This window comes from Calidris pugnax, unplaced genomic scaffold (assembly GCF_001431845.1).
Source record: "Calidris pugnax isolate Ruff unplaced genomic scaffold, ASM143184v1 scaffold8, whole genome shotgun sequence".
Taxonomy (NCBI): domain Eukaryota; kingdom Metazoa; phylum Chordata; class Aves; order Charadriiformes; family Scolopacidae; genus Calidris; species Calidris pugnax.
In genome coordinates this window covers 12,948,314-12,972,094 of record NW_015090830.1, presented here as the reverse complement: position 1 = coordinate 12,972,094, position 23,781 = coordinate 12,948,314, and the positions used below count along the sequence as shown (strand labels likewise).

Genomic DNA, 23,781 nt, shown 5'->3' with positions numbered 1-23,781 from the left:
TTTTAAATCTAACTTTTTCAAAAAAGTTCCACAAAATCTCAAAATTAACTCAGATTTCCTTTTGCCTTGCCTATAAATTAGGGAACTTTGAGATACTGCAAAGATATTTTAAAATAATGTTTTAAATATATTACTGTAACCACTTTAAAAGTATATGACAACAGTCAGTATTACAAGGGAAGGAAAGGTTCTAAGATGTAACAACAGGTCATTGAAATAAAAAATGTTAACACTTAGTTGCTGCAAAAATTGCTGTCTAGCCTAGATATGGGAAAAACTTCTTTCTACTCATTGTCATAATGATCTCCTTTGTTAACAAGATGCTGGGAATGCTTTTCTCAAAGAGCTCTCTCCAGGTTATGCACTTATGATCACTTTAGCAGGAACAAAATGTATCAGTATAATTCAGGGGAGCCCTAGCTTGCTTCACCGGTACAAGTGAAAGCGAAATCAAGAATCAGACCAGAGAAAAAAAGTTAGAGCAGAGCAGGTACAATTCAACACTTCTAAACTCTTTTTAGAGGTTTTAGAAAGTGCTTGCATGCATTGGTAAGCAACTCTATCTTATGTTACACAGTTCAAGGTTCTTTCGTCACTCCTAAAGGTTATATTAAAACTTACTTAGTAGAGTTTTCCTTAATATATCAGCAAGTTATGTGTGTTCTGTTAAGAGGTGGTATCGTATGACTGATGAAAAGTCATACTAGATACACTAAACTTAATGTATTTTAGCTTCTTTTCATTAAGAGTGCTGCTTCTGGGTATGTTACTTGGAAATTTTCAAGAGTTCACATTCTGAACTATGTTTTAACCTTGTCCTAGAAGACCCCAACATTAATCTGACTTCTTCATGGCTCCTTAGCTTCCAAACCCAACATAACTGTCCAAAAAGAGGTTTAAGTAAAGCTAACACATATTTGTTCCTTTGCAGAACAGAATTTGATAGAGATTTTAAAAAGATTAATAGTACATTAGTAAGCAAAGCCTTCAGGATAAAAGCGGCCTTGTTAAATATAGCGTTAGTTTGCAAGACTGTGGCAATATGCTACATCTGCATGCACCAAAAAGCCTCTCACATGGATGAGTAATACTGGCCTTCTGCCTAGTTGTTAACATACTTTACAAAGTCAAATATTTAAAGTAAAGGATTTATTTTAATGGGTTCATTATTACAAAAGCAATGTCACATTTCGGTCTCTAGCATTTAAAAAAGTCAACTTGCTATCAACTGCTACTTTAATGTACAATGTAGGCCCGTACAGTATAGCAGAAGGTAAACAAAGAACATATCAGGTAATTAATACCATTGTTCTGGTGACTTAACCTGAATGTCTTTGCCTATTTCATATCACACAAGACCGCTAAAACATTACTTAAACTTAGATAAAAACCAAGCATGCATAATACACTTCCGTAGAGATATGCAAGTATAAAAAAACAACTAAAATTCTGAGTATTGTCTTTAAACAGATTATGATTTTCATCTGTGTAAATGTATACTATGTATATACATGTTTTGTCCTTGAGAAGTTATGGCAGAATATTCTTCCCAAATTTCTGATGAAAATGAGCTATTTTTAGATATAAATCTTTAACTCACAACAAAGAATGAACAACTTCAAGGAAAAAGAAGCTTGGATTTTCTTCTTTCTTAGCTTCTGGAAATGACACATCTGACTGCAGCTAAACAGTCATATGAAAAATCTACTTGATAAGGCACCAACCCTGTGACAAATTATCTACAAGATACTACAAGCGAGATGTAACTTCCTTCCCCTCTATTCACAAAATAATTTTAGCTTCTCAATCCACATGGGACATTCAAAATGTTTTAGACAGTGGTAGACATTAGATTTCTCATGAATCTGAAGTAGAACAAGAACTGCATCTTCTTGTAATTTTAATCTGCATAGTGCCACTGTGCTCAAAGTTACTTTTAGTTATGCATTTTCTTGTCTCCAAAGCCATCCCTTTCAATTATATCCCATCTCTAAATTTTACCATGGGATCAATTTTGCCAGACACCAGAACACTTCAGTTTTGGGGAATCTTCAAAATAAATGCTTTCCATCTATTTCATAAAGCCTATTTTGTCTGAAGACAGAACAGAGCAATGATAAATACAGATGTTTACAAAACACCTCTAGCGAAAATAATGGAAGAGCTACAGATCACATATGAAAAATCTTTCCACAGTTAGAAAAGGAAACATACCAGCTGGGGTACTGTCTTTCAACCTTAAGAATATTTTTATTAAGATTGGTCAAAGTCAGATTTCCTGAGTACTAAGAAAGAACTAAATTTATAAAACAAAACAGAAGTATACATTTCAAAATCTTAACAGCAACAAAGGTCTTAACACTTGTCAGAACTAAATCACTGCTTCAGTCTTCCTGAATTTTTATTGCTACCATAGTGCTGAACCACAAGTAGGAACAGTACTATTTTCGTATGCTATTTTCCCCAATTATGCATGGCAGTTAACTTACATATAGATCACTAAGATACACTAAGACAGAGGTTTAAAAAAGCTGGTTTGACTTCTGTATCAACTATTGCTAAAAATTATGATCTTAAAGCTCATTTTAACAAAGCATTTAACTTCATCTTTAACCAAAAAAGGAGCTGAAATGTTACACTGCAGCTTATAAAGCACATTCTTACATTTCAGTAACTAGAAAGTATAGTTCATAGAAATGGAAAGTCCCGAAGTCCACACAAATTTGTCAACGCTATACCAGCAAAATATCATCTTAAGTGAAACTAGGCTGAAATCATCCAATAATATCCAGTTTCTATTAGTTCTGCTTCTTTGACAAAGAAAAAAAGGTTCCCTCTTGTCCCGCAACGCACAAACGCAAACACACCTTTGCTCATCATCTGGTCGTTTGATCAAATTGAACAGTATGTGTAGAAGCTGATCTCTCTCTTTGGGTTCAGGATGGAGGCAGGCTGTACACAGTATGAGTGGGATCAATTCCTAAAAAGTTGTGGGTAGGGGAAAACCAAACAAAGTAAAAACACTTTGGGCATATATTCATTAATGGCAAAAGAAACTAAGAAGATAAATCTAGTCACAGAACATCAAAACAGTTAGAGAAGATGTTTTAGAGTCTTGATCTCTTATTAAGTGACCTGAAAAAAGTGAAGGTCTACAAAAGTTAGAATTATTTTCCTGCTAGGAAAGATTAGGGGAGAACCATTACACAAAATAAAAAGCTCTACAAAGATTACAATTAACATATGCAGGTCACCTGTAACCAGAATTAAAGGACAATCACAGTATAAATTGTCTTCGCTACCTAATGAACTGAAGCAAACTCCACAGACATCTAACAGAACAAAGCTCCTACGGAAAAAAGCTATTTCTGATACCATGGAGTTAAAGATTAAAATTTCCAATTAAGCATGCACACAGTTTTGTGCACAAGTTTGAATAAGCACTGAGAAACATACATTGGTAAAGGTGACTGCAGACAGATAACCTCAATTGTGCATTGTCTGAGAACTATAGGACTTTAAAAAATTGGTTGGTTGTTTTTGTTTGTTTTTTTGTTGTTTGGTTTTGGTGTTTGTTTTTTCCTTTCTATAAAGAGGCAATATCTGAAGCTTAATTTTCTATTTAGAGCAATTCACTTCCCTTAAGGAACAAACTACCAAGAATTACTGTGTAAAATATTAACTGAAAGAAAATATAAGGCTGTTCACAATAGTGAAGACCTCCTTCTTTCTAAATATGCCTTCAAAGCTCATGGTATTCATTCCCAGAAGAAACAAATGTTTCTAAAACATGGACTGGAAGTCCCTTTCCTTGACGTTGTTGACATGATCCTTTACTCCAACTAAATTTGGAACTTCTAGGTGATTTAGTATCTTAAGGACAGAAACATTGCACTGGGAGGTCAGGAGAAAAGAACAAGACAAAGCTAGGTGTCTGCAGAGAAAACATGGACAAGTAATCTGGAGAATTCCTCTCCCACCTGCTGCGTACTTTTGAGCCATTTTCAGGAGACAAGCTTTTTATGAATTTAAAGCTGTGACAAACAAGCAGGTGACAGTGGGAAACACTTCTGAAGTTACTAGGAAAGATTATACAACACCCCCCCCCAAAAAAAATCTATATTATTTATAATAACTTTGCAGGGAGGTGGCAGTTTCTTCTTGCAGACATTCAAAGTGACCTATTCCTGATGTTCTTGAGAGTAAGCCTATTAAACAAAGTAGACACATGGAAACAATATCAAAGACACCCTCACTGCTCAACTTGTGTTTTCCTGAGCAGCAAGTGCTATTTAAAACATAGAATAGTCTATTTTAGAACATTGCCTAAGCCAGTCAACTCCTGATAAACTTTTTCAGTTTACAAGAATTCTACTCAGTGTGCTATTTTTCTCCCGAAGATGACCAAGACATATCCTAAAATGCATTTTAACATTCTGGCAATATTGAATCCAATTATGGTACAGATTAGGTAATTTATGATAAGGCAGAGGAATGAACGTGGAAAAAATCCTACCCACAGCTTCAAAAATCTGAAAGAACAGGAGAAATGAGAAATACATTTGAACAATATTGACATCTCCATTTCTCATTATTTTGAAGTGAACTGGGTTTTGGATTTGTTTGTAAATAAGTGTAGCACAACACAAAATAATGTGAACTAAAAGCTTTACAAAGAAACTTTACAAATTACATCACAGAGAGCTAAATAACTTTCTTCAGCTGAAAGCTCCTTTCCCTCTAGAATTTGTAAGAATGCACTTAAAATTTTATTTTTTGCATACTTAACACACAGTTTTTGCCCATTTAAAGTTCTGAGAAGGTAGGGGACTTAACCTATTTAACTCTTTTTTTTGGTACTTCACAGATGTGTTTTCTCTCCTGCAAACACTGTTTTAACTTAAAAAAATTTGAAAAAATATTACAGAAATAAAAAACCCCCTGCCATTCTAATACCACTCTTTATACATTAAGCTAAGATCCATAAGAATATAGCTCATGGAAATCCTTTAAATAAAAAAAAACCCTGTGTTACTTCACTGAGATCTAACTTTCTGAAATCTACCCTAAGTTCCCATTATCCAATTGCTCTTGCAGTTATTCTTAAGTACTCCTTATAAAGAATTTTTTGAAAATAATATACCTCATGAAATGGGAAATGCATATTTTTATGATCTAGGGTTTATGTTTTATCTGCTGAAACCTTCACACTGACTTCACTTTCCTAGTATGTTTGGGTACCTACTAAAAAATCTTAACTGTTCACTCAGAACTGCTGCTAGATTTCAAGAATGCTATGAGGTTACTTTTTTTTTAAGCTTCTTTTAAAATTTAATAAAGTTAATAAAGATGTCTTTTTTCCAGCTGAGTCTGTATGTAAGGAAAACACCTCTGAATATTCACCTGGATACTACTACTACCATGTGTGTGAAAGACTAAGGAGTAACCTAACACCATTGACATGGGGCAGATACAAGGCTGGTTCTTTACCTTGCAGAAAGCTGGTTAATATAGCTGATGGAATTAGCTGTATTTTCTTGTCCATTGGTCACATTCTTTCATGCATACTATGGGAGAAGAGAGTGTTCTCTGCATCGCTGCATCAGTGCTTCTACAGTTCCTTCTATTAAGGGGAGTGGAGAAACAGTGAGAAGTCTTGAACAGTGTTTTATGTGCTCCCTATAGACTTAGTGGACAGGAAGGTAAAACTGGAGGCGAAAGGGACTTTCTGTGGGACAAGAACAAAAAGCCTGTTCTTGTAGATGGACAAAACAGGTCAAGTGAAGTCTCCCAAAGACTTAAAAGGGGATATTCAAGATGATTAAGAACAAAACCAAAAAAAACCCTACAGGCAGGTTCAAGCTCATTTCTTCCTGTTGCCAAGGGCCATGCCTTAGATGTAGACTTGTTGAATAAATCTCAGATTTTTAATTCTAGAAACAGCAGAGAAATGCTGTATAAAGCAGTAATTTTCAAACAAAACAAAACAGTATTAGCATTTGGCTGTTTAAATTCAAGAAGAAAGTTCATAACATCATTATGGAGACTGCATGTAATTACTAAAAATAAGGAGAGGACTTCCAGTGCTATCTGAAACACTCTGCCTTCCTTGGGAAGGAATACCATTTGTGCTAACAGCAATAAAGCAAGAACATAAATTTTTTAAAAAACAATAACGGTCACTCTATTTAATTTGGGATTCTTCCTAAATGTCCTGTTCATTCCAAGTCCCTCTTTTCCCTTTTGCCTCTGACTTAGGAAAACTGATTAGTTCACGTTGGTGTTAGTCCAAGAGGAATACCAGGAGGAATGACTTTCAGAACTGTGATACTGTTTCCCCATTAGATGCAAAGGAGACTGCCATTATTACAGTGTCAGCTCTTGCGACTTGATGAATGAAACCACAGTGTCTCAGAGGCCTCAATGACTGAAAAGGCAAGGTCTTATCTACGGCAGTTTATATCTGGAAGCTACCCAGATGTAGAACAGAGAGAAAACAAGTTATTTTGTTTTTACTGTGAGATAAAGTACATGTAGGTAAATGATGGACATGGCTATGAAGCTGACCTAACGCATTGCACAGGAGAACTGAAAAAGCCGGTCTTCTCTCTGTTCTACTTCTGCGTAACTGTCCATATAGGTCTCTGTGAAGAAAAACTCAGGTTTTTTTTTACTGTACTACACAATACAACTTCTCCCTAACTTATAACAAACATGTTCTGTTATCTTTGGACAGGATTCACTATTTGAAATGATTCAAGTTCTCAATAAAGGCAACATTTAGATGGGCATATAGAGCAGCTCTTCATCATGGTCAAAAGAAGGTGGCTTTTTAATGGGAACTGGTATTGCCTCAACTATTTGTAAAAAAGTTTCTCTGACACATTTGAAGTATTGAAACAAAATATTAAAGTTTAGGGCTTTTTAAAATGCATCCTAGAGGAACCATTTTCCCACAAGGTAGCAAAGAATTTTCTGAGTTGTTGCTTTCATTATAATTTTTTTGGGTTAACATGCCGACAAAAGGCTTCTACATCTTAGTTCCTCTCACTAATTAATGTCATTTTGTTGGACTGTTCATATGCAAAATAATTATCTCAAAGAATAAATTTAATTAGTGTTAAGTGTCAAGACTATTTACTTCAATAGCTTAGGATAGTAAACTTCTTTATTATTTCAAATATTAATATAATAATATAGCAAACAGATGACAACATAGCACATAAACCAGGATGACATCACGATTTATTTTGCAAATGTGTCCCTTTTAATCTTTTCTAATAGCCAGTGCTTATATTGTAAACCAACCCTATGCTAAAATTCTTCTCTAACTGAGCCTCTGACAAACAGGAAATAAAAGAAAAACTGAAATAGCTGCGGGAACTCACAAACTACTGATTCTGAGTCTTTTGCACAAAAATGTATTTGAAATTCAGAATTCACATTTTTAAAGTGAAAAAAGTATTTAATCACAGGATTAATACATGACTCAGAACTTTGTGCTACTCATCTTATGAATATTAAAATTACAACTCTAATTACATTTCATGGGATGAGACTATTATTCCAGGATCCAAATTAAATTTCTCATAGATCCCAAAGGAAAGCTTTTACATAAGAATCAATGCAGGTATGTGTGTGAGAAAAGCTTTGTACTCTGTTTATATCTACTGTTTATTTGGAAACCTACATATAAAACTACTGTGATAAAACTAGTAACTATTTGCAGTTCAATTCTTAAATATTTAACTCCTTGCATCCATGATTTGTTATGTTTAAGGACATGGTGTTGAAACATACCATCTTTCAGACTGGAGATGAAAAGGATGCTCTATGAGGTTGAGCAATTTCATTCTAAGAAAACTACACAGGTACCTTATACCCAGAGAAGGGAACTAAAGGACTTAAATTAAAAAATGGCTGTCTTTTATGCATGTGTGGGGCAACCCCACCCCCAAACAAAAAAGCCCCCCAAACCAAAACCAAGACCTCACATAAACTAGAAGAGAACCAGCAAACAGGCTGTGGTCAACACTATCCCTATTTTTCAGAAACACAATCTATAGAAGCCCACCACAACCTAAGTTTTACAGAGTAACAGAAAGTATTTTAATTGTTTACTTAGTTTTTAGTATTTTCTCCTATCCTGTGACATAGAAGGTCATTTAGAAAATACTGATGGCTGACGATTTTTATGCCCAGGAACTCAAACTTATATACCTTTATCCATATCCAACCAGAATGACATCTGCTTGAAACACCCACTGTAAACAGCCACTTAAATAGCTCTGACAGCATTCTTTTACTTTCTTTAAAAAAGTGAATATTTTATGGCTTTTAAAGCATAAGACAGAGATTAAAATAGGCAATAAGATACACAGCTGTGTTTTAAGAGACAGCTACCTACAAAAAACACCAGGTGATATCTATTTGTATTTACTACATGAATATTAACATGCACAACTGTAAGTCTACAGCTTTACTTTCTTCTAGCAGAATTAAGAATAGCACCCGTTCAGAGTTCGCAGATTCAGCATTATCTTTGCTTCAACTTTATAAAGAAAGAAAAGCAAAACTCTGTTCTTAGCATATAGAACTTTATATACATAACAATTTATTGGTATAAAAATTTAGCAGTGCACAGTTAGTAAACCATTACTATCATGGTTTTGCTAAGTTTCTATAACACAAATGAAAGTTACAGAAACTAACACTGGAATAATAGGTGAGATGTAAGGTATAAATAATGAAGGAAAAGTTATCCTTTTTCTTAATCAAGAAACGCAAGATCCTGATATTAAGCCAAAAAAGTTTACTCTGGCCCAAACTCTGCTAAAGCACTACATACTGCAGAGCGTGGAAGTGGTACATACAGACAAGGTTGTTCCTGTTACCTGACAAAAAGATACTGATTTTTACATCTTATAAGGGTGACAAATCAGTATTGCATCAATTAGTTATCACAAAAATTTTAAAAGATTGCTTTTTCTAATTACAGTTTAACCAACGGAGTATTTTTATGGTATAGCTCTCGCAAATAGAAGTGGCTGATTTTATTTTTTTTAGTCGTAAATGTGTTTCTATTTTAAGTGGTAAAAACACAATTGAGAAAGCAGATGAAATTTTAGGAACTCAAGCTGCTCATCTGCACAAAGTGTTATCACAGACTTCATACCCAGCCAAAGGGGTTTTGTTTGAAGAACAGGTTTTTAGCATTTTGTTACTTTTCATACTAATTACTATTTGGCTTGCAGTTTCTCCTTCATTTGTGAGTGCATTCACGTACAAATCTAAATATTGACATACGTGTTTTCAAGCAGTAAGGATAAACTAGGCACTTGAGATAAAACCAAAATTAAATTTATATGTCGATACATGGAATTTTAATGCCTATGAATTGCTTTCAGGGAATTATCCTATGTGATGCATTATTGATTTTACCTAGCTGAACTGCTCTTTTAGAAACAACTAAAATGATCTCCTCGGCCACCCTACTCAATAACATATTCTTCCTTCTTTCTAATCTTCCATTGGAACCTAAACTACAGACACTGAAGATCAATTAAAGCTGCAGCAACACACAAAAATGACATAAGTAATTTCAGAAATGCGCCAGACATTCCAACACTAACTGGTTGCTCAGATGCCAGCTGCAATATTTACTGGACCACTTATACCAACTCATACGGGCTGCTACTGACCTTAAGAGTTAAAAGCACTGCTGAAATGGCTTCAGAATGTCTGGTAAAAGGTCAACACCTACTGACTGTCAACCTCCACAAACTGAGATTCTCCAAAATGAAAAAGTGTAGCACAACATTTTCAGCTTAAGGTTTTGCAACCAGTTTCAACGTGACGGATGAACAAAGAACAAAGACATGTACTTTAGGGAGTCACTGCAAATTATGTTTAATTCTTATGTCTAACACACTGACAGTAGTACCACTGTATATTTTCACAGCAGACCGGTGATCACTGGGTGTTATAAGCTGAATCTGTTAAGTATCTCTCTCAAATTAGTGATCGTTTGGTGCATTTTTACACATCTCTGCAAAATTCTGCTAAAACTCTCTCATGATAAGATTGGTTTTGGACAAGACCCAAAATTGTACCTGCCTGAAGAGACCCTAGTTCTTAGGTTAGCTTTTCATAACACTAATATTAATAAATACTAACAAATAGTCTAGCCAAGTTTTCCTTCAAATTCCATGACTACATTTGAAAGAACATTACCATAGTTATAGCAATGGGTGGTAACTGAGAAAATCTATTTTTAAAGCAAATTTCCATTTTCAGAACATTAAGCATCCCATGCAATCCAATTACACAATTATTGAGGCTTTTTCAATCAAATTGAAACAGATGATTCATTTAAGGCCTAAATATATGTAATCAAATGTAACTTCAACTGTAAAACACAATAGGTAGGAACTAGCCTAAAAGGTCACAAAAGTATTAAATACATTACACACATTATGCTACAAGCTGCAAAAAGAAGCCAAAATACCACATCCTATCCTGCCAAGCAGAGGGAAGGAATGGAATAAATAAGACAACAGAAATTAAGCACTGATCCAGGAACATTCACAGAATTATTCTGAAAGACTATTAACAGAACCATTCCCAGAGCACCCAGTTAAGAGCCCATCCCTCAGAAAAAAATCAAAACCAAACCAAAACCCAAACAAACCTTTTATGGTTTGAGACTTTCAAAACATGGTACATCTCAAACTCACCATGTCAACTGCTGATAATTAATCATGTGTTGTAAAATTTTAGATTATAGGATCAGTACAAATTTCTTGAGGATATTTCAAAGCCTTAAAATTAATTTATGCTAAATACACTACTAAGTCTACCATACTGTAGGTCCCCTCAACAAGGACTAAAACTTACTCAAAAAGCTATGCTACTTCAAACCCTTTATTTCAGTGTCAACTATAAGGATGTTGAATTTTTGTTTGATGTATTTTCGTATTTTTATTTTTTACACATTCATTAACGTGCAGTATTTACAACTAAGTAATGCAAACCCCGTCATTTGTTTTCCATCTTCATTCACAGTCTTCCTTTTCTATACTAATATGAATGATTATGCAAAACACCATCTTCTTTTACATTCAAAATAAACATTACATTTTCATAATTTTATTTAGCTTCATTTTAAATTTAAGGAAAACATACAAGCAAGATTGCTAGTTTTCTTATGGCGGGGTGCTTTTGATGAACCTTATTTTGGCTGATACATGGAGCTTCTAGAAAATGACAACAAAATACATTTTTTGTTGAAGTACATAGCGCTGTAAAAGAACCTGAATATTAATCCTTACCAAAACAGATAGATAAAATAAACCAAATTTAACATTTGAGCTTACGTCCGCTGCTCTTCATAATGTATGTTAACCATGGTCTTCTCTAACAAAAGCATTTGTACTACCACAAACAGATGGACCTACAGTAACAGTTAGTCTTGCTGAATGCTAACAGCGCCTTAAGCAAAGGAAGAAATATTAGGATACCATGCAGGTTTATTGAACTCACCTGACAGAGGTGTAAAACCATTTTCTAGGAGCAGAGATGCATGCACAAAAGAACGAACATGATTGCAAGTAACAGACTTTCATGAAATTAGACACAACTTTGTCAAAATGAACAAGAAAACATCCCAGTAAAAACAGAAAGTAAAATTTTGGGGTTCCTCACCTCTCGCTTTGCAAGCAGCACATTAGGAACAATATGAGGCAGGCAGCGTCCCAACATTAACATGACACTTTTCTCACTGTCTGCAATCCGAGATACCTAGAAAACGAAGTTCTTTGTTTTTTTCAAATGAAGCACAGGACAAAAAAAAAATCCTTTCAAAGGAATAATAAGAATTGCAGCAAGCTAATCACTTAGCAGAAAAATATTTAATTTACTCACACACATTAAACCATAAGTTTTTGATCCTGCAGTAACTTCAAAAGCACGAATACACTTGTAGAGACTCAAAACTTTCCAGTAATTACACATCTATCACTAGGTTTCGTATTTAAGCTAAAATCTGAAAGTTTGTTTGTTGTTTTTGTTGGTTTTTTTTTTTTAAAGTTTCATGCACATAAATTTATTTCTCCACATATGTTAATAACTCTCTTTTTTGAAGCAATTATTGCTTGTTTAACTATTGCTACTATGGAGAATAAAGGATCTTCTGTTTTATGTCAAGTGGCAACCGTACCTCTGATCCCAAGCGGCTGTCTGCTGACATCCGACAGAAAGACAGTAGTGCTTGATGGAAAGCTGGTGACAACTTCCTGAAATATCATCAAAAAGAGAGGGGGGGAAAAAAGCAAAGATTAGAAAGGAGATGGAACAAGTCCTTTTACTCCGGTTTATCCAGCCAGGTAAAATGACATTCGGAAAGTATATTTTAAGTGAAGCATACTGAAGAAGTTTTTGTTTAAAATTTTCTTTGACTTTTACGGTGTTTAATTTGTAGCAAGAAAGAAAGTGGGTGCCCTAAAAAAGAAATAATTTTTAGTTCTGAAAAAAATGTAACATCTTTCAACCTGCTGCACAGACAAAAACAGAACTAAAGCATGAATAAAAGGAAACTTTAGCAATACAAGAGGAAGCATACGATTACACAAACTGAGGAGGGGGAGGACGGAAATCACAAGAAACAGTATTTTTGCTTAATGCTCTGATTCTGCACATTGCACAAAAACTTCTGAGTAGACAGTCACGTACAAGTGTCAGGATTAAATAGAAACTACTCAGCTGCCACTTTGGGATCTAAACGTTGGATTCAAAGGGACACTGAGAGCCTCAAAACTAACCTTAAATTGCTGTCTAACCCCTAATGTAGATTCGTATCTGTAAAAGTACTGCCTCATGGCCACACACAGCACCAGCCAACAAGCTGAGCTACTCGAAGCCTTAAGCATACACATAAAACCCTAACAAGGGTCTCAAAACATCCCTGTCCAAGGAGAATAATTTGGCAGAAATGTTCTCAGAAAACAATTACTGGATTAACCATTAGATAAAACAGGCAAGTAGCAGCAGCATCTTATTTTTCCCAGTAATGACAACTCCCTCTGCCTTATCTGAAGCCTGTACTTAGATGCTAATCTAACACTGCCTCATCCACTGTGCTGAAAGAGGGAAAAGAAAATTTGTCTTCCAAAACGTGCACAGAAAGCATCTCACCCTATACCATTATCTGCAGTTTGAATCCTCTAATGACAGGAGGTGGCATTTCCTGTTCTTTATGTAGAAAGTAATATCACCTTTCAGCTTCTAAAAATGCTATTTTGTGCACCTGAGTGCACAAAACCTTATGCACATGCAATTATATATGGACATATTTATTTTAATCTAACAGACTGGAAGATCACAGTACTTATAGTAAATGCATCATCATTCATCCTTTTCTAAACAAAAAAAGCACATTAAAAATCTAAGTTCCTACTTATTATTGTTTATACTAACCCACAAGGATATGGATAAATATGCCAGAGTAGTTTTCCTCTTCTACTTACAAAGTATGATCAATAAGAATTTATGTTTCTTACTTAAAATAAAGTTTCTTTCTTGACAGTATGGGTTTTTAAAACACATTTTAAATTTTAATGAATTATGTTTGGTTTAACTCAAATCGGCTTGGCTTTTTGTGCAAGGGTTCACTTTAAAAAGTGACTCGGTAGCAAGTTGTAAAAGAGCTCTGTTTAACAGCATGTCCTTATTCTGTAAAACTATTCTTGAATGACAGATTTACAGGCTCCAGTCAAGGCTTTAAGGTTTATTTACTCCGGGAGAAGAGCAGCAAGCATTGCAAAGCAGCAGCCTAACATCAATAGAGTGGCACAGTCTTGGCCATTCCTTTGCCTGGGCTGTCCTTCACCTTGGTGTTCGTTCTGCAGAACGTCAGATCCTTCCCTACTTGAAACCATAATTAAAATCTTACATCAGGGCAAGGTTCTACGCCCATTTTGCCAGAGACTGAAAACTAAGTATGACAAAATGTGACTGAATTTCCCTGTGGGTCAATTAACAGCAAGCTCTGGGCAGCACAGATCCCATTATGATTGCTGGCTATATTTAGAGTCAAGAAAGCTTCTCCTCGATGAAGTCCAGTAAAACCCTTGATGGCTATGCTGGATGAATGATGACAGACCTCTTGCACACAAGTCAATGGAAGGTCTTTTCAAGGGCCAAAAGATGCCAGTCGTGAAGATATTCAAATGTAAGGAAGTTTGATGAATACAAACCCCAAGCACTACTGTTCTATTCCACGTAACACGAGGACAAAGGAGTCAGTTTACTGAAGTCAGGAGTGACTGCTATATATGGAGAACACCTTGTATTTAGTGCAAACTACCAAACACCTAAAATGACTTGTATAAATACATGTGGTGCAGTCTATTTAAACTGCTGCTAGTGCTTCCTACTGCAATCTGTTAGACGAGGCATTTTTCCAATGATGGTCATGTCCTCGTTTGCGGGCATCCAGGCACAGCTGCTCTGAGCGCAGTCACACAAAGCAGCCTCACTTGCTCTTCTATCCTCTCTTCCCATCTGGGCAAGATTTATGCCAAGAATCCACTCCGTAGCTACAGTAGTAACAATCTTGCCTTTTAGGATGAAGTCTTAGTTTTTAATCCCCTTTAATACATTCTGAATAAATTGTAGTAATGTCTTCTACAAAGAACCACCCCTGGACTGAAATAAATAAACGTCCAGGACTTCTACTGTGCTTCCTCTCCCACAGATGTAAAATTCTTAACAAATAATGCAAATGTTAATAAAAAAATTACTGTATTATTACAAACCAAGTGCATAATCCAGGAAGAAAATTTAGTGATATGGATTAATAAATTACTGTACCAAATATGGCTTCCTTTGACCCTTCACTGACATGTTAAACCCAAAACTCAGTACAGAAATAGCTACATATTACACATGCATTACTTATTTCTGCAGTGAACTTCACTGGAGGGGACTCTGAAGTTAACTCAATAGGGATTTAGGGCTTTATTCAACTACTTTCCAAATAAATCCACGTGCAGTTATATTTGAAAACAGCTGTGAGCAGCAAAACAAATTCTGTTTTTCTAGAGACTACTGTCATAAATCCCACTGGAGACACTCATAGTTCCTTCCTCACCCAGTGATCTCATCCTATTTTGATGAGATCCTCGCTATCCCTGAACTATCAATCTAATATTCACGTACTCAAATGTCTTGCAGCATTCCCAATTATTCCCAATTACTGAGCAAAAAGAGATTTGCAAGCCACAGATTAAAATAAGTAGACAAGTTTATAGCAATGTATGACAGCTGTAAGTTTTGATTATTACATAGTGTAGGTATTCAGCTAAGATATGAAAGAAATTAAAGAAAAAAAATCTGGATTAAATACATTAAATGGAACCACTGCAAACTTTCCAGAACAATTTAAGTCAAGTTTTACTTCCCCATTAAAACACTGGTATAGTATATTCAACTAGGACAGAAGAAATTTGTAGTACAACTCTATGGTACTGTATGCAGAGATCAGAACTCTTTCCTCTTGTTCAATTCTAAACTTAAGACAGCACTGAAAAACTGCCCCGGGCCCTAGGACTCAGTGCAAGAAGTCCAGAAAATGCAGAGAAAACAGGATACTTAGGGATTGCAACCAAAGTTAATTACAAGTAAGTGCAGTAACTCTTTTTTTCCTTCTCCCCCCACCCAGCAGCTTGTATTGATTTTCCACCTGCGCAGAATATCACACAGATTTCTACTTGGTATTTTCAGACAGAAGAGAATTCTAGAAACATATTACTCTATCAACACCAGCAAAAAAAAAAACACTAAGAAACTGAAAAAATACAAAGCAGAATAGCTATTTGCTCCCCTAAGAATAGCAACAGTGAGACCATAAGGTGAGCTGCTTAGGCATCTTTGTTCACAACGATAATTTTAGAAGTTGTACGTACCCTCAACGTTTGTGGCCCAAGTTACTCCTGATGGCTACACAGTGGTTTATCTATTACTTAATGAACATGTTACTTTCTCTCTTCAATATAATGCTTAAAAAGACTGTGTAGATCGGAGAGGCTTTCTCAACAACACTGAGACACACAAACTCAGTCTCCATGTAATAGCACAACATGAATACCCTATTTTAATTAAAAGAATCATAGTTACCCAGTGAAGACTTGCCCAAAAACCAAAACTCAAAAAAGCAAAGTGTCATCGGATACCCTTTCTGATTATTAAAATAAAATAAAATTCATACAGCCCTTTTAGATATCGTAAGAGAGTTACACTCTTCTACATAGGTAAAGTAAAAATTTTCCCAATAATTTTTCAAGCAGAACAGAATATATTGCATCATGAAATAAAAGTTTAAAAGAGAATGGAAATATCCTGTTTTCCCACTCACATTTTGATTTCAGCTTTTTGTTGTTGTTGCAAGAAACAGGACTGGTTTTAGAAACAAGTAGGAGGTGAAAAGAAACCCTTAAATTTAATACTAAAAATGTAGGTTTGTCAAATGTACTCCTTCCTTAAAAGATTAGGAACAACATGAAAATATCAGCACTGTACCCCAAAGGTATGTTAAGACTTTTATTTGCATTCAAAACACTAATGATCTATGAATTCTGCAGAATTTCACTGTTAGAAAAAAATATATATCCACTTTACAAGAAATTTTAATTAAAGCATTCCAGTTTAAAACTTATCACTAACCTATTAGGTTTATCAAAGTGAACTGCAGCTTTAGTGGACGGAGCACAAGAGGACAGTTTCTCTGTTTCTTTACAGGGCACAGAATTTAGTGTATCATCCTTAGAAGTCCTTGAATCCGCTTCAGCTGATAAGGAAAGGTTTGTTTCCTCAGTGTTTCCATGTTTGTTGTCGTTCTCAGAGCTCTTGATATCCAAGTACCGTCCATTGTCCTCTGAGACCGTGAGAGGCACTTGTTTTAAAGAAGGATGGGGAGCTACACCGTAAACTGTTGACACAGCAAAGTTTTCATTCTTGAGAAAATCTATTTCACTAAAATAGGAAAAACAAAGAATGACATTTTTGTAGCTATCATGAGAAGGTTGTTGACATCACAGGACTGCAGCACAGAAATAAGGATAACATACTGAAGAGCTCCCTCTTCAACTCCAGTATGTTCAAAATATCCTTTAATAGAAATAACTTATATCACACAAGCTGTTCAAATAGGCACTGGTTTAATGGAGTTCTTTAGTCAATAATTAGTAGCAGGAAAAATGCTGCAGTCTAAGTAGGTGAATCAATGAAACAAATGAATAACAATAGTCTTATCTGCTGCTGGCTGAAATCAGGAGACAAAACTCTATATCTGGGATGCAAAACTTAAAATGTGATAGTGGTGAATTAATATATGGTATCCACCTGGCTTCGAAGTGGTAACTATACAAGTCAATAAAGCCACTTAAAAATTATGCACTTGCCCTTATGTTGCATTGGTGTAAGAGGAACAGTATCTTATAGCTTACAGACTCATATGGTTTGAACAAACTTTTAAAGATTTTGTTGTTGTTGTTAAAGATACTGTCATTTCTACTAGTCTTGCTCTGTAGAAAGAAAAGCTGTGTTGAAGTAAGTCATTAAAAGAAACATATTTCTAACAGTGTTTGCAAGCAGTACACACCATAGTACTAATGAGTAAAAAAAAGCTGACTGAAGATAAAACCTACACAAAACACATCAGAACTGATTCTGTTTTCAAAGAAGTAAATAAAGAAGTTGCACTGAAAGAATGAAACTGATTATAAAATTAAATTATGTGGGCAATAAAAGGGAAATAGTCAGTTTGAAGACTCTTCCTTTTTGCAATTATTACCACATAATAAACGAGAAATACTACCCTACTCTGAAGGCCTCCCGCTAATTTTATAAATATAAGTTGTGTGTTTTCATATATATGCTAGAAAAACATTCAGAATTTATTCCAACATTTATCAGCAGTTGAGCAGATTGATAAGTACATACCTCTCAAGTCTTTGGATTTGTTCCATCAAAGACCATTTCTCACTGTTTAACACACTAATTTGATCTTCTAGTTTTTGCACTATTAAACATTGCTAAATACAAGATAAAAACAAAAGAGTTTAGTACAACCAAAGTTAAGTAGTACTGCAAACAGCTGAAACATTTCTTCTGTACAATCTCTTACTTCTATTGACTGCGGTGCTGTTTCAAATACAGGGACACCCCCAAGTACAGGAGTAGCAGCCTCTAACTCATCATCTTCTACACCAACTGATACATCCACCATATCTCTCGCAGTAACATGATGGTTTCCAAAGTCACGATAGAGTTGTAACAGGTCAGGAGGTTTTGGAATGTTCAATCCTACATCGTCCCAAAGTTCAAAATCCTTCAAAGGAATAAGAGAAACTAAAGTACACAATATATTTCCTTTTATTTCCATTTCTCTTCCTCATTTGACTGCACGTCACACAACAGCAAAATAACCACATCAAGATTGCACTGTAGTAAAGCAGATGAAAGCGTAAATCAGCGAGCAAGAAACAAAAGTAAAAACAGGATCAATTTCATGACCCAAAGCAGTTTCACTCTAAAGGCAGCTCTAGGTAATGCACTACAGAGAGGACCTTTCAAAACAACATAGATTGCAATTTTATTTTTTTCTAGGCCATGAACACTTTTTAGAATCAGATATAACATTGATCAAATTCTAGCAGAAGGCAGTACAGTTGACAGAAGGCTTTCTACTGATAGGGGTATTGTTTTGTTCCCATCTCATGCACAAGTACAGACGTCATTTTCCAGAAGTAGGCAGTCAAAAGAGATTTGCAGATAACTGAAAGATGGGGTGTATGTTCTTAGTGAAATTTGGATATAATAGTATTAATTGTGTAGAGACGTAAACAATACTAGAGCCTCCTGCCTCAAACCACCACTATAAGTCCTTCCTTTTCTGACTGACATGTTACTATCCTATTATTACAAGATTATTCATGTCCGTATACATAAATAAGCACGTATGCAGGAGTTTTGATGGTCTCTTCAATGACATTTCAATTTTCTAACTTTTTTCTTTAACTTTTTCCTACTGTTCACAATTTTTACTAGTTTTTTGTGTAGTCTTGTTAATACACCTATTTGAAGAAAGATTATTTTCTGCAATAATGATGTGAATAATCTAGAAAAAAATGTGCATTCTATATGTTAATTGCAGTATGCTTATAGTCACTTTTTAGAATTAAGAAGTTTCCCCTTTTTTTGCTAATTGTCTCACAACAGAAAACAGTTGAGAACACAGAAAAAGGATAAATTATTCATCTTTTCTCTTTTCAGGGCTGTATCCTCACAAGAATTTGCATGAAACCTAGAAGTGTTAAACTCAAACCTTAACTGGATGATTCAGAAACTTTATTTGGCAACCCATTTTCTTTACAGATTAGGATAAGAATTGCAGGAAAAATATAGGAGGACTAGTTAGAGAAAGAACTGGTTGAAACTCAATATTTAATATTGAATTCAATATTTAACGCTCCTGGCAATATTACAGTTTTGTGCTGAATATATATTGAGCGTTGATGTTATCCGGTGGTTTGTTGACCCTCTAACAGTTAGAATGTAATTAGAATCTCACAAAGATTTGAATAAATTTTTCCCACAAAATGTAAGCCAACAGAGGCATAAAACTGATCATCTTAAGAAAAATGCATCGGAAGTATAGCTATGTTTGGAAATATCTAGGATAACACCTTATTACTGAGAGCTTCTCCAAGACTGTATTCAATGCCACACTATGATTAAGTATACTCATACACATATATATGCCCAGGAGACAACAAACAGTAATTATATTGCATACCCTGCACATATTAACTGAGTACAATTTAAGGAAAAGATTATGTTCAAAATTTTACTACATCCAGATCCTTGAGTTTAACTGAAAAGGTGTCCATCAGAATCCAAGGAAGTGTGTAGGCACCTATAACTCACAGTATTTTTCTTCTTGTTTTGCTTCCTTTAAAGAATGCAAGTATTCTGTCTCCTTTCTACAAATTTTGGGAAAATATGCCTCAAAGTGCTGTGTTTTCAAACCATAATTCATAAATGAAAAGGCTAACATATTTAACTCTTAGTAGACTCATATGTATGAAGTGAACTACATGACAGGAAATATCCTTTAAGTTCACTTGAGACAAGATCAGAATATGGAAAGCAGGCATATAAAAAAAAACCAAAAGAAAACTTTACCTGATCATGATTTTCATCTGAAAATGTTATTGATGTAAGCTTGTAACTATTCTTCAATAAAAATTCATTAACTAGGAAGTTTAGAGCTCTTTTCTCAAGAGGTCTGATTGGCTCCTGGAAAAAAGAAAACGATACACTACATCTCTGGTTCAACTTCTTCCAACTACAGAAGCACATCCATCTTAAAGTCCATGCAAGGAGCAGTTATCACCAGCCACCTACCTGAATTTCAGGACTTGATTTATAATTTTTTCGTTCCTGTAAAGGAACTTCATTTTCTAGGGAAGAAAAAAAAGTAACTAAGTTTTACTCTTTCACACAGGATGAGCTCAGCTACTTCTACATTGTTCAAAGTAGAGACTTAAGAAAAGGTTTATGTACACCACCTGCAGCCTGAGTCAGGTTGGCTCGGAGCGCCTGTATGGTCTCCTTGGCTTTCCGTAGTTCAAACTCCAGGACTGGACAGGGATTTGGATTAAACACACACAGGCATCCAACCAAGGCAAGGGAAACAAAAATAAAATATAAAAAGCAAGGATGGGTGTGAAAAAAAATATACAGTTTGTATTAAACAGAAAGCATGCAATCTTTATGGAACTTATGAATACATGCAGCAGAGTTGGTCTGAAAGCAAACTGGTGAACATTTTCCATAGTTTTATTGGCCTTAAGTTAGCTAAACCAAAATTTCAAGCTGTCTGACAAGGACTCGCTGTAGGGTTTGGGGGTCTTTTTTTTCCTTGCTTTTAGCTTTGCATATTACTGGGAAACACTTTTTATTTCTTACACTCTTACAATCAGCTGATACTGTCAAACACTGTCAAAATTTTCTGGGGCAAGAAGAGCACGTAGGCAATCAATAGGACAGATCTAAAGGAAGCAAATACACGCTGGCAGAAGAGGAAGCTGTCTCCATGTAGCAAAGCTTAAACCATGAAGTGAATGTACTGTCCCATTGAGACTACAGGTTTTTCTTTTGAATAAAATTATACACTGAAACTTCAGTAGTTTAAATGGCAGAACTTGAAACCTACGTTATTTTACTACTAAAAATAAATCTTGTTTTAAATCTATTTTAAAACAGTGGACTCTTTGGAATACCCTAGACTTAAGATTTTGAACTTAGTTGAATACATTTAAGAGATGCTCAAGACAAAAAAAAAAAAAAAAACAAAAAAAAATATGCAGCTCTCGTATAGTACTTAACAGAGAAGCTTGCAACAAAAATACCTTTGCTCCATTATTCCAAAACTAAAAAAAAAAAAAAAAAAACCAAAACAAAATATGCAGCTCTCGTATAGTACTTAACAGAGAAGCTTGCAACAAAAATACCTTTGCTCCATTATTCCAAAACTCTCCAGTGACCCTAGACTATACAACACTTTCAATGACCTAGACTCACCTTTAGAGATTCAAAAATATGTAATTCCAGCTGTCATTATCAACTGCTCCACCCCCTCACCCTCTGGTCACTGTTATCTGTTTCTCACATTCCAACATTTCATCCAGAAAGGGCCAGCAGTGCTTTGCACTGGAATTTCACAGGTTTTGATGTTGAAGTCACATGTATACTGTGGCTTCAAATTTTAAAACCCTGTACCTTAGAAAACATATAGTAAATGTTCTTTTTATAGCCATTGCCATTTAGAGCATCCAAGGGAACCTATTTAAAAACTACCAGATAATTACATAGAGAATTTTATTAATTCTCCAATTATAATCATCACACGTAAATATACAGTTACCAAAAAGGATTCTTGTACTTAACTAGAAGAGACAAGCACAGAACAGCTACCACACTGAAGTGTTAAACTATTCTAAATAGATTATCTAACATTTACTTTATTCCCATACACAGCTAAAATGTTGTAGCTGCTTTTAGTAAGAAAATATTAAGAAGATTTTTAATCATTGCCCGAAAACAATTTAGCGTGGCATTTTGAAATATTTACACATAGGACAATGCATGTCAGAAACACTGCATTGGCTCTTGCTTGTAAGAAATGCTATGGAAGACTCCAAATAAAATGGCTTCCTCTTTTTGAACATCTGTTACTAAGAATCTTTTGATAATTAGCACGCATGGAAAAAAAAATTCACTCAGTTTGCATTTATCCATAAAAACTGAAGGAGTAACTACAGTACACCACATTTGCTACATGAAAGTAACTTGTTTGATGCACAGAATTTTACTGCAGCAATACAAAAGCGCAACTGAGGATATGATGAATAAAATAAGTATAATCTCTCTAGTATTCAGCAATGCTGATCTGCAAATACTTCTGTGCAACAAAGTTAGAAAATGCTCTGTAGTAAAGTATCTAATAATTTTAGCACTTCCTTGCATTGGAGTTACTAATTCACAGTTACGATTCTAAGTTGTAAGCTACTAATTTATTAGTTTTTGAAAATTGTAAAGAATTCAAATTAAGTAATTCTTCTGACAGAAATGACTACATGTTAAAATTCTTGTAAAACATTTTCAAAGACCAGAACAGTTGCAGATCAGGAGTGCCCTGAACTAGAATGATATAAATAATAAAGAAAATAGAAAAAACAACACAAACTAGAAAAAAAAAATCAGGAATCTAATTAAGGAAAATAGGAATAAGACATGTCTGAAGGCGTAGAAAGCCAAAAAACTCATGTCAGACAAACCCATGTCAGACGGCAAGAATTAGTTTTTAGTGAACTGTCATGGTGCCAAAAATTCTTAGAAGCCATTAGGACTTTACCCATTCAACATTAAAAGTAGATTACTCTGCTGCATGTTTCTCTGTATACAGTGGAAGAATCTGGACACAGTATATTTGAGAAGTTGACACTTTGCAGCGTGTCACAACAGCCATATAATTCTAATACAATACAGTATTGTTACAGTTGTACCCCATCTCCTAATCTTACTAAGGTCAACATTATAATTGCTACCATACAAACCTTGATGCACTTCAGTCAGTCACAAATTTAGCTGTTACTTGAAGTTTGTAGTTTTTTTTTTATAGAGACATAAATATTTGTAAGTAGCTACAACATAATTTCAATTGAATTTTAAGTCAGGATTAAAAGCTCTTTATTTTAGAAGCTCTACTGAAATTCAATCTTCTGCCAAAATGTGTAATGATTTTAACTCAACACATTGACTAATGAAATCAATACTGGAAATCCCTATTCTCAAATAAAAAAGCAACTTCTAACCCCTTTCTTTGTAAGCATTGTCAAGCACTGACTTTTAAAATAAATGACATGATCTCACTCTCCCCCTCTCCTTCTGTTGTACAGCTTATGTACCTTAGAGAAGTTAACCCTTCAAAAGCATTGATGAAGGCAGCTAATGTTTAACTTTGTGCTTGACTCAACTGATAACACGTATAACTCATTATAACTCATAACTTGGTGAAAGAAGCTGATGCTCCTTAATAACGACGCACAGAAGAGTTTTGCTGCAGATAGCCTAGGAGAGAAAAGAACCAAATTGATTCTCCTTTTCATCAGAAAAGAAGAAGAGTAGGAACTTAGAGCTCTGATTTTAGTTAATCATCCC

The 23,781-nt window shown here is 34.8% G+C and overlaps 1 protein-coding gene across 1 annotated transcript in view; it reads right to left on the bottom strand.

Moving 5' to 3' along the window:
* Window positions 1–23,781, bottom strand: part of KIAA1468 (KIAA1468 ortholog) — a 93,307-nt gene that overhangs the window by 35,956 nt on the left and 33,570 nt on the right. Inside the window, exons 3-11 of the mRNA XM_014940997.1 lie at window positions 20,628–20,699; window positions 20,464–20,519; window positions 20,242–20,355; window positions 18,182–18,385; window positions 17,998–18,089; window positions 16,720–17,028; window positions 12,218–12,293; window positions 11,704–11,799; window positions 2,868–2,980 (exon numbers count right to left, since the gene is read on the bottom strand). Coding sequence (XP_014796483.1) covers window positions 2,868–2,980; window positions 11,704–11,799; window positions 12,218–12,293; window positions 16,720–17,028; window positions 17,998–18,089; window positions 18,182–18,385; window positions 20,242–20,355; window positions 20,464–20,519; window positions 20,628–20,699 — 1,132 coding nt within the window. The remainder of the gene's footprint in view (window positions 1–2,867; window positions 2,981–11,703; window positions 11,800–12,217; window positions 12,294–16,719; window positions 17,029–17,997; window positions 18,090–18,181; window positions 18,386–20,241; window positions 20,356–20,463; window positions 20,520–20,627; window positions 20,700–23,781) is intronic.